At 42.2% G+C, this 14,312-nt stretch overlaps 2 protein-coding genes across 2 annotated transcripts; one reads left to right on the top strand and one right to left on the bottom strand.

Annotated features, from left to right (window-relative positions):
* Nucleotides 1-2,187: 2,187 nt before the first annotated feature.
* LOC128730528 (ubiquitin carboxyl-terminal hydrolase 20) lies at nt 2,188-8,717 on the bottom strand. The gene is made up of 6 exons (XM_053823580.1): nt 8,652-8,717; nt 5,771-7,986; nt 5,431-5,701; nt 5,018-5,356; nt 4,278-4,905; nt 2,188-4,193 (listed from the first exon to the last, which is right to left on the bottom strand). Exons 1-6 carry the CDS (start codon nt 8,715-8,717, stop codon nt 3,562-3,564), a joined length of 4,152 nt encoding a protein of 1,383 aa, XP_053679555.1. The 3' UTR covers nt 2,188-3,561.
* A 1,917-nt stretch (nt 8,718-10,634) lies between these two features.
* On the top strand, nt 10,635-14,286 carry LOC128730953 (PHAF1 protein CG7083). Its single transcript, XM_053824044.1, has 5 exons — nt 10,635-10,704; nt 11,706-11,788; nt 11,861-12,468; nt 12,537-12,770; nt 12,826-14,286. Exons 1-5 carry the CDS (start codon nt 10,635-10,637, stop codon nt 13,241-13,243), a joined length of 1,413 nt encoding a protein of 470 aa, XP_053680019.1. The 3' UTR covers nt 13,244-14,286.
* The last annotated feature ends 26 nt before the right edge of the window (nt 14,287-14,312 follow it).

Here is a 14,312-nt window from a genome sequence, read left to right as displayed (position 1 = left end):
CCGTCGAGTCTCATATTATTTGACTAGTTGCTAACGTTTGACTTTCTTTCTTTTAAGGCCAACTTATGACGCCGATTAAAATATATATTGAGATCACTGAGAACATAACGTGAAACTGACTTGAATTTGCCTAGCAAAATCCCGTCTCGCAAGTTTGTTTCTGATCTGCACCATTATTTTACGTTCATGGTCGGCACATCACAATCAAAAAGACAGATATTTTTAGTGGATTAAAAAAAATGATTAGGGTATTTGGCGTTAAGTGTGCTTGGATTAAACTTCTTACAGACTAAATTATTTCTTTTGAGCAAATGAGTAGGAACCATCAAGAGATATGAGCGCAAATATTTCAGTTAAAATCATATGTCTTTGACAATATAAAAAACTAATCTTTCAACAGTCGATATTATTTATATGAAAGTAGAAAAAAACATTGAACATAATTACTTTAACTCAACATTACAAAACCGTTATCCATATCTGGCTGGTTTGCAGGGAAGGACTTCCGTTTCCCATGTTTAGGTGATGGAGCTCGGTAGGTAATATATCGATCGGTAATAAATACGTAGGTAATATCCATCGATCCCCCGATATCGTGATTACCATCGCCAACCAATCATTCATTCCTTATCATTCCGCATACTTTCAATTGTACTGGATTTGCTTCTTCGGTGTTTATCATAAACAGAATTCCTTCGCTAAGGGTAAAACCAATCCAATAGCTTTCTGATCGAAGCGATTGGCTAAATGTACGAATTGCTGTACCTTTAACCAGAAAGCCTACCCTCGGTTATGAGTAAATTCAATACCATATTTTGTTAATATAAACAAGCACCTGAATCGTTATGAAAATATGCTTTGCAAACCAATCGTAGAAACAATTGCCGGTCTATGCTTTAAATTGAAATCAATGAATAGAATTTCTCATGCATGGCATCTTATGAATGCATCTCTCCTATAGGAAAAGCTATCGTAAATGTAATTTAGATAATTTCGCGACGATTACAAAATTGATAAAATAAATTGTCCCATACGGTTTTCCCTCCGGTTTTCTTCTACTGAGTGATTTGCTTAAATGGCTGAACCATTTTGTTGAGGCATCGGAAAGGGTTAAACTTATTTTGAAATAAATATAGTTTGCAGCTAGATAAAGTTGGTGCTTTAAATTTACTTATTATTTTCAGATAATCACAGCTGTATGGATGCAATTCATTCAACGGAAGATTCAAAATCAACGAACGACACGAACGGGATCGTGAAAAGGATCGAAAGAATCTAAATAAGATAAGTTTATATTCCGTGCATACTGTGAAATGAAACCTTCAAATAATCGATATTGTTTCTTTTCGTGTGTACTTTGTAGATCCTGCAATCGAAGGAGCGAGGAATAAACGCAGGAGCCACTTCCATACGCGTTATTCCGTGAAAAAGCTGAAATGCCGGTGATCCGAACCTCAACAAGGAAGGAAGAAGAACGCGAAGAAGAAGAGTGCGGTAAGTGTGGTGAATAATATTACTAGCGCAGTTTTAACTAACGCAATTTGTTTTATAATTACAGATCATGGCTTTACCGGTGGGTGAGACATTTTAAAATCATATAAGATGTATGTTAATATAAATAAGTTTATTCGTAAAAAATGGGTCTATTATTTTCATATATACTGAGATATCACAAACGGCTTGTAAATACAAAACAAAATGTCACAAAGGTGCTGCGCAACACATCAATGTATCTCTCGTTAAGGGTTCAAAATTACTTCCGTCGGGAGATAATTGGGCAGCCCATTGATCTCCCAATAAGACGCAACTTGGCTCGATTTTGTTACTGAGGAAACCATGACGGACGGACGCGAGATCTTTCGAGCCAAGCCTACGTGACTTTTACCATGTCCATTCATTCCATGTCGTTAACGGAGTCCATTCTTTGGCCCAACCACACCAAATTATTCTCCATTATCAATACGTAAGAACAGTTGATACGCATTATTGCTAGACTATCGCATTTCAAACTAGTAGATGGAATTTTTTCTCATTATTTGTTTTATAATATACTGCCTTAGGATGGAATAAAATTAACGATGACTGAAACTGAAAAAGCAACCGTAATTGACTTTCTGTATTTGAAGTAGTTTTATTTTTAGATACAAATGGTGATTCGGAATGATGATGTATATATGTTAAAAGAAACAAAACATTTGCTTTTTTTTGTTTTCTTTGGAATTGGTAAACTTTGTGGTTTGTAGCGAATTTATTGGTATCAATACGTGCAACTGTGCCTGGAATCAAAACGCTACAGTTTCACAACGCCAACAACGGACATACTGTTTTGGCCAAATACCTTACGTCTTGTATTACTAGCTAGGCGATGTGCCTTTGCTTTGCTTTTAGGCAATCGTTCTTTTTCTATCTCTAACCTCAACCATGATTTAAGACATACCACCCCTGAAATGCGATTTATTGAAAGAGCCCTTACGTTCTAAAAAGCCGCCTGTTTTAAAGTAGAAATAACTATCTTCAGAAAAGAAGCCATTAAAATCACAAAACAAAACATGTAAAATCGAAACAGTTACCTTTCGTTCGCGTAGACGAATAATGTTACCAGTGGGAGATGACGGCTACTGATCCCCTGGTACAGTATCACTCCAATTTTAACAATTTTTTTTTCACATTTCTTGAGGTGCATTTGAACCGATCGATTTCAAAGGTCTCAAATGCACAGGACACCCGAATCACAAGCTCCGAGGAATGAAGTTGTTCAATGGGAGTTGTCAATCCTTTTCACTACCTTTCCGTGCACCATTACGCCCGTTTTATGGCTAACTACTTTCCACGGAACGAATCGTTCCATCAGTAATTGATTTTGCATAATTTTCCTAATTTCGCTTTCTGCAGACGTTAGTTTTTGGCTTCACTTTTTTTGACACTCAAAATGCTCTCGTTTCATCGGGGTTTCCTTTGTTGCGCTCTTCTCGCGTATGCATCGCTCACAGCATATAACCTTCTCAGCATAGTACATTGTCCTTAATATTCCTCCAGTAGAACACCCAAAATCAACAAAAACAATCTTGCTCACAAGGTAGCAAGCGACAGAACTGGATAGCACAAATAATTTATAACCCAAACAATGCGTATTCCCAAGCAATACGTTTTCGAGTTCCCTCGATGCTGGATAATAGGAGTGTACTCCTAGCAACCATTCGTTCGAGAACGTTAACCACTACTTAGATAATTATAAATAACAGAGCTCCTTCGTCTTCCCTGCCTTAAACCTAAGCACCATCGATATTGCATCTTCATCCAGGATGGTGCATATACGAGAAAACATAGTAACCCAACAAGGACCTGCAACGCATGTGCTAGAGAATGCATGTATGAATGGAATTATTATTCAACAAACACCAGAAACATTTCTCCGTCACCAGGTAACCTAACATAAAAGCATATTACCAGAACAAAAACGAAACTAGCTAAGGCGCGGGCAGTTTCCGAGCTCCATTGTTTCCGTCGCTGTACGATATACATTCATCGAAACGATGGAAAGCGGAAACGGCGCAACCGTTCTCATTTGATTCCCTCACCTTTCACGCCCTGCTCCCCAATCCCATTAATTGCCAACGGCAGCACGGTGCCTCCGTCAGCATTATTTTCATCAAACACCGCCCCATTACGACCCCGCCCTCCGCTGGTATTAGCCCGGCCAGCTAGCTTTTTCATGTACTTCATCTTTCGTCGACCGAAAGACATTCCTTCCAAAACCTTCTCCGCCATTGCGCCGGATAGAGCATCTGACGTGTTGTCAACATTTGTCACATTCCGGTGGTGGCCCTTGCGCTGCTGATTATACGATTTGGCACTGGAAGTTGTTGAGGGCACCGATACGCTACCGTTTTTGCTGCTATTTTCATCATCCTGCATATCTGCGGTTGCTTCGTACACGTTAGTGTTTGCAGCAGCATCCGCGGAATGTGAATGCGTTAGCATAGGAGTCAATTCATCTACGTTTGCTTTCCCAGCGTCCCCGACGACCGACGTCGTTTCATCTGACTGTCCGATGAAAGTGGGAACAGAAGATGAACTGACTATGGGACGTCCGTTTGAACTCATTCCGGCATTGACATCGTTGTGATGGGAAGAATTCCCGTCTCCTTCCATTGCACCGTTTGCATATTCATTGGATGAACTTTGATATTTGCCTGAAAATAAGGGCATTTCAAAACAATCCACATTAAATCATTGGCACACATTTAAATCAAACCATCTTGCTGCGAATGTCTCACCTTCGGGCCCAAAAAATCCATTAGCTTTCAAAAAGCTGTCTCTATATCGACGATCTTTTCTGGTTCCGATTCCCAAATGGTCTACACCGTGAACGGTCGTTGTTGGCGTAGGAGCCGTTGTACTTCCCAAGTTGCCTCCGTTCGTATGAGGATACGAACTGGTCTCCGTCGTTGTGTGCTTCAAACTAGACGAAGCTGTCTGATATTGCTTGCGTTTAATCGCTTCGGGTAGTGAAAACGCTTTGCCCGAAATGTCATTGCGGCGCGAGGAAGCTTTAGCATGCGCTTTCCGCTTCGATGATACGGGATTCGTGCGATCGGATGGTAGAATTGTTTGTTTTTGTGTCGAACTACTATCGTCGCATGCTGGATCTTCGCTACTGCTTTCATCATCGCGGTAAGCATCGGTATCCTCGAACGAAACGCTCTTCTGAGGCTTAGAGCTAGATGTTTCATTGAGTATGATTGCCGGATTCATGATAGACGAAATGGAATGCTGTACTGACGGTGGTTCAGTAATCGTTACTTCAATGGCAGAGTCTCTGTCGACTTGCTTGACGACGACTGTTGACCGTGCATCGGGCGAATATTCCTCCTCCGTTACATCCATCGGTTCATTCTCTCGTTGCTGTACAAGAATTTTGAATGAAATTATCCAATTAATTAATTAATTAATTATAGATAAGAAGACAACCTCCGCTTAAACAAATGGTTTCAATGGTTGCATTGATATGATTTACCTTTGGGAGTACAATTGGGGATTGCTGCTGTTGCTTGTTCTGATCATCTACCTGTGTTGGCACTTGGGGTATCGGCGGAGGAACCGGATTGCCCTGTAACACAATTTCCGGCCCGCCACCGTAGATACCGTGGAAAAAGTGCCAAAGATTTGCGTTAATCTGAGCATAATCGGAGAAGGGACGAACGCTACGCAGCGGCACACTGGTGTCCCCCACAATAGCAATCGACCGGTTTTGTATTGGTCCTGGATCATCCGTCGTTAATCCGCGTGCAAACAACTGCCATTGCCGGAACCAAGCCATCGAAATGGCATAAATCGTGGTAGGTGTATCATTAAACTGCAAGAAAGAACACAATATATACATGTATCTCTGGAACGCAGTGATAGTTCTGCCTTTGTGCTGCCACATACTTGAAAATCATCGTTGTGAGCGGTAAATGTTTCCAACTCATAGCGCTGTCTTCTTGATAGCGTTTCGGCGGCTTTCTTGCAAATGTGGCATGGAAAGATGTGATTGCACACCGGTCCACCTCCAAACTTTTTGTACAAAAAATCCCACAATGCCTGCGGGAACGGGACAACCAGTTTGGAGAAGTGCGATGCTTTATTCGGCGGGAAGGAACCATGCGGGCAGAGCAGCGTCCAGTTATCGATCGGACCCGGTTCGGCAAACGTATTAAACCTGAACAAAAGAGGTTCAATTAATTATTACGCATACAAATGTGTTGGAGCCTCGTCTTGAAACACTTACCGGTGGAGCCAATTCCGTGAAACGTAGAATCGTATGTCAGATGCGTGCTCCTGCATCGTCAGGAGGTTACTAGCTTGCGCTCGCACTGTTGCCATCTTGGCATTATTTTTCCGATAGAACAACACATACGCCTCACAACTTTGCACGTGTTCGGGTGTAACTTGGGTGACGAGTTGGTCATCGAACTCAAACCACTTGTCAGTCGGGTCGTGCTTCGCAAAGCTCGTATAGTGGCCCCCACCTACCGTGCCATGATGACAGATCACCGCACACAGATCGTAGATAGCAACCTCAGACTTGCAGTCCTTATGCAGAAACGGCTGCATGTTCAGACCGTACAAAGGAAAGTGGACCGGGCTGGAAATTTTCGAGCTATATGACAAATCGTGCCGGAAGCGTTTCAAATGCACACATAGCATCTCGGGCAGAGCTAGTACGCGTGAGTATTTGACGCCGTTTCGAAGCTTGTTGCAACGCTCACAACTGTACATGTTGTCTCCTTTTAACTCATCGGCGCTAAAAAATGCCGCCATACAATCGTGTAGTGTAACTGCCGGTCCCCAGAACCACGACCGCATCCAGCTCACGAGAGTTAAATTCCAAAACCACGACATCCAGCTTTCGCCGTTGACCGCGTAGACCGCGTCGGAACAAGTAATGCCACTGCTGGAACCCGTACTGGGACCCCCACTCGATCCTGTTCCAAGGCCACTCACGGATGTGACCGAATTTCCAACTCCTACCGAGTGCGACGAAAGACCCGGTCCAGATCCCGACGAAACGCTCATTCCCTGTGTTTGATGCAACACAGCCAGGTGATCCTTGCCAGGAATCGGTAGTGAGAGATCCTGAAATGTTTCCTCACGTGTCGATACTCGATCGCATGTTAGACACTGCACTGACGAGAGCAGCTTTCCGTCGAAAATATCGCTAATGATCGAACGCTGTGGGAGCTTCTCCTTTCCCGTGATTTCGTTAGCAGGTTCCCCTGCACCACCGCCACCTCCACCACCCGGGCCACCACCTCCAACGCAAGAGCTGTTGGGTTGGAGAATGGTTGCGCTGCCAGAAGACACGCTACTAGCGTTCGATCGATTGCTGCTTACCGGCGATTGTTGCCGCATGGAGTATGATGCCATTCTTTGGTTAGCCGGGTTCTCCCCACCGATGGAATTGCCAAGTCCCGATCCATGAGGACTAGACGACCGCGTCGATAGCTTTCGAAAGCGCTTGCTCACTAACACATCTACGGGGAACAGTTGATCGTCCGAGAGACTTGAACGCTCCGATACGCCACTGTCGCACGTTTCGTATTCGCCTTCGGATTGCGACGGCGAAGGTGACGAGCACGGTGATGGGTGTTCATCCGAAAGGTTTTCTTGCTCTTCAGGTGCACCGCTGGGCAGCACATCAGGCGGTGGTGGCGCGATGACCTCTTTAAGCTCTTCATGCAACTGATCCATGAAGCAACGCAAAAACTCCTGCGTATCATGCTGCTGGTACCCACGGAACATCGGATGCACAATGCGAATCCCACACAGTATGCCACTAGGTACTACGTATCGGCGATTTTTGCACCACATCTCCCGTATCAACTTGTGATAGTGCTTTGCCAATCCTGGCTTGGTTAATGCCGGGTTCGTACCTCCGAGCAAATCCGTCTCTAAAATGGCCCCGCAGTCTAGGAAGTAGCCCGTTAAGGGAGGACTGTTGCTCAGCGCTTGGAGAGCTGCATTCATGTAGCATGTGTTGGCGAGGTTTTGCAAACCAACCAGTCCATTCCATTTGCCGTGCTTGTCAAAATCGTCCTCTTCACCACTGCTATCACAGGAATCGCCCGTCGTCGTACCGCTATACCCAGCTGCCGCTGATGCACCTGATATCAGCTTGTCCGCGTGCACGATTAACTTATCGTTGTTGACGGACGAATAGCGGCTTGCTTCGCTAGAATCGTTGCTCACGACGGATGTCCGCCGATGCTGAAAATGATGGTGCTGCTGCTGCTGCTGTTTCGTGAGGAAAAGCTCCGTTTCACACAGATAGCACCACACCCTCTGGGAGGAAAGGTTCATGTGGATGCAGTGGGTCCGATTAGCCCGGAAATGGATGGTGCTGTGGTCCTTGTACTGCTCCGAACACCCGATATGCAGGCAATTCTTTTGCAAGCATATCCAAAGATTGGGCCCATTGGTTCGACAGTTTGAACACGATTCATCCTAAAATCAAACACGAAGGCAAATATTCAATTGTATGTAGTATAGTTTTAAGAAAAACATGCATATAATACGAAATAATTATCAAAGATTGTCCGGTTTAATTTGTAATAGGTTTGGTGCAGATGATATTCGCACGAACAAAAATCGTAACACACACAATGACTCACCGAAAAACGATGAGTCTCTTTCAATAATTACGGATTCTGATTATCATAACGGATTAGCTATGAATCAGCGTATTATGCATAAAAAACAAGAGTGAATGAGAAATGTTCAAATACTCTTCAAGACGTTTACAAGTCGTGCGTACAATTAAAACCCAAAAGTCACTCTAACAATGGACTGCAAAAGAAAACAGTAAAATAATATAAGTGATACGATGGGTTCTCATTTTTTTAGAAGATTTGAACTTTGAATGTTCATTGTTTATGCGCTTTCTTGAATATTCTTGAATGACCCATATGTTATGGAAACATTTTTTTTTAAGTTGATAATATAGGGATCTTTGATGTTTTTCTGTGTTTTCTCAATTGATATATCTTGTTGCCAAGGACAACAACATGTGATTGGCAATTTGTTTACATTCATGCTTCGAAAAGATAGCATTTTCTTATCACATACTAGCTGCTAGTGGGGTCGTGAAGCATAGAAGAGAAAAAACTTACCTTTTTAAGTTTGCACAACTCTATCAGCGAGAGCTGCACAACATTATGCAGGTGAGAGCATTTCATTGCTGCAGTTTCGGGGCCACCGAGGCAGGCTCGCGATGGTCTGCTGCTGCTGCAGTGTCAAAGTAACGGGATTGATCGTCCCAAAGTTCAGGGTACCGCACTCATACAGCTGCAAACGGAAGACTGGGGATGATTCCGTGCACTGAGCTGCCGATAATCACCAAAGGCGCGAATAAAAACCAGCAATCTGCACTAAGCTAAATCCAGTGTCGGTCGGTGGGGAGCGACACGCCGGAGGCAGCTCTGGGGTACCAGGGCCCGACAAGTGGCTTATGTAAGGCGGCTCCGTAAGGTGGTCCTTTTGCTCTCTCCGTCCAGCCCATGCGATCGTTTGAACCAGTATGCAGTAGGTATTCCGTCAATGGACTTACGAAACGTAGCATAACATTGCTTTGCAGTTGTAGCAGAACATAATGACCGCGGTTTGCAGAGGCACTTGATGGAATTTTTAGCTAGCGATTTATGCGTTGCAGTGCTTGTGGTTGATGCTGATTAGAAGGGAACGCAGTCGAAGGGTGTTTTGAGAAGGTGCGATACTATACGAAACGTGTTGGTTTCATGAACGACACCACCATTTACGAGAAATTGTTAAGATTTTGTACGCACTCCCAGATAATCCGGATTAAAACATCGAACGCAATCCCGTAGCACACTAATGGAAATGTTTCAAAAATACTGAAACCAATTGCTGCCGTTCCAATACAAAAGGTGCTTGTCTCCTGCTATTTGCTGTGGAATGTGACGTTTGTGCAGAGGCCAACACTGGTGGTGTTTACGATGACGACGATAAATCAAATGTCGGATGGTACACAACCGCGCCGATCAATGCTTTGTGAGATGTTTGCAGCAAAAAATGAACACTGGAACTGGCGTTCTTGTACCACTATTAATCGATTCACCAGCATCGATTTTTCTTCTGACGGCGTCTTAAACGACACGTTTTTAACGATGAAATGCCTAAGAATTGTTGCGCAAACACTCGAGCTGTTGTTGGATACCTCTGAAAAGAAGAGGCTTTAGTGAGTGAACCACATTTGTGCAGAACCGCGATGTTTATCAATAATCCTGTGTACTCGCACATGAAAATGGTAGCAAGATAGCGTACGGAAAACACTCAGTTTGTATGCACTTACGAAAAGTTAACATGCATTCAACAAAATACTTGTTACAGTTGCGACCTGAATGTGCGAAAATGAAAATTGTGACGAAGTTCGATTTTTCCCATTTGCTACAGCGCTTCGTTGACAAATCAGACATTGACAATTTCAAAGGATGCTACGGATGAAACAGTGGTCGGTACTTGAGGACAAGTTTTGAGATTGGATATTTGAAAACATTTTTTTCTTCTTCTCTATTTTAATTTCCAAGAATGTAAAATTATTTCTTCGCTTCACGATGAGTCTTCTAATTTTTAAATATTCAAAGTGTTATTATGAGTCCATTGTGACGATCATATAAATCGGCTAAAATAAAGGTAAGTAAATAAAAGAATCATAAATTAATTAACATCTGTGTCAAAGATGCTGTTCGTTTGAATGGTAAATTGATCGTTCATATACTAAGCTTTTTAACATTGAGATGCATTTTCTAAATACACCAACGTAAATTGCTTACTTAAATAAGAGGAAAATAAATAACAGTGTACTTTTGCAGTGTTCCCAGCTCGTATATTTTCCAATCATTTTTGATCACTCTACTGACGTTGAGCGAAAGAGAAGCAACATCTATGAAGAGCAAAGAGACAGTACACAATGTAGTGGTAGTGTAGAAGCAAAGTAGCATTAAAAACAAAGAAAACTGCGTAAAAGAGTTGCAAAGTGTGAAAAATTCAGTTTTTCAGAGTTTCCTTGGTGCCAGTGTGAATAAAATATCGTTTTATTCTTCTCAGAGACGTAAATTGTTAATCCGAACGGTAATATGCTCGATCTCGAAGTGACTCCGGAGCGTTCGCTCGGTTCTACTACGGAGAATTGGGAATTTGTTCTAGGTAAGCTCGATCTAAGTAACGAAAGCCCAACGAGTGTAGCAGACCACTCTTTAAATTGCGTATTAGATGGCTGTGGATCTTTATCAAACAGTTTTTGTTTAGTCAGTTGGTCTGCCATGAAATGACTAATGCGATTTTCCATGGCATTCAATGGCGGCCTTAAATGGGACAATGTTAAGGCATTAAAAAACAACTGGCAGGTTCTACAGATGCTCAAAACGTAGTATCTGCGTTTTAAGATCTGCCCTGCTATACTGTGACCTTGGAAAGGGAAGGTACGAATAAGAGAAATATTTTTCAACGCATTGGCATTGACTCAACCAGGCTTGCCTACCTGAACATTCGCTAATTCGAAATGGACTCGTGCCTTATTTCGCATTTTCATGTCCGTGCCTGCCTTTGATTTCGATTCCTTTTGTTGTGTGTTGGTTCTTCTTTTACTTGCTGGTTTGCTTGCGCTCAATTTTACTGTGTGGTGGTAATCGGAGTAGCTACTGAATTTGTTGCTTCACACCAACACAACTAAGCAGAATCAGCTGACAGTTGTTTGAGATTGCGTGCTGGATGAAAATAAACAACACTTGCGAACGCGGAATGTTTTTTTTTGCGTCTGGGTTTAGGTGTATTTCGTATACAGTCATAGGAAACCCAGCCCTGCCCCTTTTCTGCTTGGTCCGATTCTGTTCCATTGGTCGATTCTGTTTCATTTTTCTTATCAGAATGTTATTTACAATAACAAAAATTATGCTACTTATAAATAAAGTCCTGAAATATATAATTTTTTTTGAAAAACTCTAAAATATTAGTCAAGATTATATCAAATTATAATGCATTTACCATGGCTTGATGCTTTCGGGCATCTTCTAACACTCATGTATCAGGAGTACTTTATCAGCTAGTTAATTTTGAGTTATCTTTTATAGTGGCATTATATTCTTTTAAAATAAATCCATTAGATGTTACTGTGGCTAATATTTAAATCTATCGTTTATCTTTTCCAGGAATGCACTTTTCTCAAGCTGTTGCCATCATTCAATCTCAAGTAGGAATTATTAAAGGCGTACAGGTTCTTTATTCGGATACGGTAGGCTCGAGTCTGTAAAAAACAGTGCAACATAGGTCTAATTCATAATATTTTATGGCGTATTACATCCAGAACCCACTTAATGTAGATATTATCATAAACCTGCCCCAGGATGGGATCCGTCTAATCTTTGACCCCGTTCAGCAACGGCTGAAGACGATCGAGGTGTTCAACATGAAGCTGGTGAAGCTGAAGTACTGTTCCATGCCGTTCAACTCCCCCGAAGTAGTGCCATCGATTGAGGAGATCGAACATTCGTTCGGAGCAACTCATCCCGGCGTGTACGATGCAGCAAAGCAACTATTTGCGCTGCATTTTCGCGGGCTGAGTTTCTATTTTCCGGTAGATAGCAAGCTACAGCCTGGCTACGCACACGGTCTTGGTTCGCTGCACTTTCCGAGTGGTGCCTCACCAGTTGTGTCCAAAATGGCCATTTACTCCGGTGTAAACGTAGTCGAAAGTCGTCCACCGGCACTCCCCCTGTCTTGTTACCATCAACAACTTTATCTTGAAGCCGCAACCGTGCTTCGGAATGCACACGGTTCGAGAGGACTTCGGTTGCAGTTGTATACTGAGGGCTCGATTCGTTCATTAGAACCCCGGAAACAGTGCCTAACGCGTGAAATTCTTTTTGGTGATAGCTGCCAAGACGTGGCTAGCAATCTTGGTGCTCCTTCAAGGTAAATTTTGCACAACACATGAACATACAATCCTTGGCGGTAATGACGAACAATATCAATGTTTACAGGGTGTTTTTCAAAAGCGAAGATAAAATGAAAATCCATTCGCCAAGTGCCCATCGCCGTGTTCAATCTAAGCGCAGCGACTTCTTCTTCAACTACTTTACAATAGGCATCGACGTCCTGTTTGACGCACGAACTCACAAAACAAAGAAGATTATCATGCACACAAACTATCCTGGCCATTACAATTTCAACATGTATCACCGATGCGAGTTTCAGTTGCAGCTGGCTGCGGATAAGTAAGTTTTGCTAATCTTATTAAGTTAATTATTCGAAACACCCAAACATGTTTAGCATAACATTAAATTGGTTTGCATATTCTATTCACTATAGAGTCACCGAAGATGCGCCGTTGGATGCTCCCGTAACGATAACTGCCTATTCCAAGTGGGATGCGATCGCATCTCGCTTGGCGCCGGCTGAACGACCCGTCGTTCTGCATCGGGTTGGTTCGACGAATACGGCAAACGTTTTTGGTTCAACCTTTAGTTACGGGTATCAGGATATCATTTTCGAGGTAATGCCCAACAACTATATCGCTTCGGTTACACTTTACCACCCACCGGCTCCGTATCATGTGGCCGATTGGAATGCCACGACTGGCAGCTATAGTATTGGCAGCAGTGCCAGCACGCCGATGCGCAACAGCGGTCGCAACGTGCTCTTGCAAGAGGTTCAATCCAGCCAGACCAACATTCGCATCACAGCATGACCTACGGACAAACGAAACAATGCAGTAGCACACGCAGTACTCTAGGACAGAGTTGTGAACTGCAATTGCGACTAAGATGTGCAAAGCATAAACATGTTATTTGTTAGTTCTTCGCCGTTACACGCATTCGCTTGAAATCACTAACCATTCGCATCATCTTTGTCAGCCCAAATCCAATATTTCCACAGCCATGTTCAACATAAAAAAGAATTCTATCGAGGGCACTGAAACCGACATACAACTAAAAACGTAGTGAATTAAAATTCATTCATCTATTTCTTCTCAAAGCATCGTATCATTCGTCAAGTCATGCTCCTCTCCTTTTGGGTTTGTCTAGCTTTACCCTCAGGTGAAGAAGAGTAGAGTAAAATCTTAATTTTTTGACTAACGTCGTTAATATGCTCTAGGCTTACAAGGAACTTTATCGTTATACAAAAAAACTTTCATTTTTCTTATTTAACATTCTCTGCTATTTAAGAAATTTCGTTGCTTCGGTATAGATCGTGATTATCCGTATTTTAATACAGATAAAATACTAAAGTTACGAGTTAGATATGAGCGGAACTAGTTTGTTTAAGAATTCCAATTTATCGGATAGCTTTAAGAGCAAGCAACATAAAAACAAACAAAAAAACATTAAAACTGGAAAACCTAAGCTTAAGGGTGATATAACAGGCAAAATGACAACAACAACAACTAAACAGATCGTCAACTATACTACCAAAAATGTACGTAAAAAATGTAAAAAATATTTCTAGTATAAACCCACTAAAAAACCTAACGGTCGTGTTGAAACGGGCAGCTTTAGATGCCTTCTTAGCACGCCGGAATAGCAGATATGATTCGCGAGTCCTTCTTGGTTCACCGTTTTGAGGTGCCAGCTGACTAAAGAAGAAAAAGATTACCGAAGCGCGGGAAAGCTGTAATTGTGATTTAAAATATCTTTTTATTTTGTGTAAAAAGATACCATAAAAATATAAAAAAAGAAATAAAAGAAAAAATTGATTTATAGTGAATAAGACCTCTTAAAACCATTTGTTCAATTTTATTGTTTTACGATTACGTTCTC

The sequence above is a fragment of the Anopheles nili genome, chromosome 2 (genome assembly GCF_943737925.1).
Source record: "Anopheles nili chromosome 2, idAnoNiliSN_F5_01, whole genome shotgun sequence".
NCBI classification, from domain to species: Eukaryota; Metazoa; Arthropoda; class Insecta; order Diptera; family Culicidae; genus Anopheles; species Anopheles nili.
This window is presented reverse-complemented; position numbering and strand designations above follow the sequence as displayed.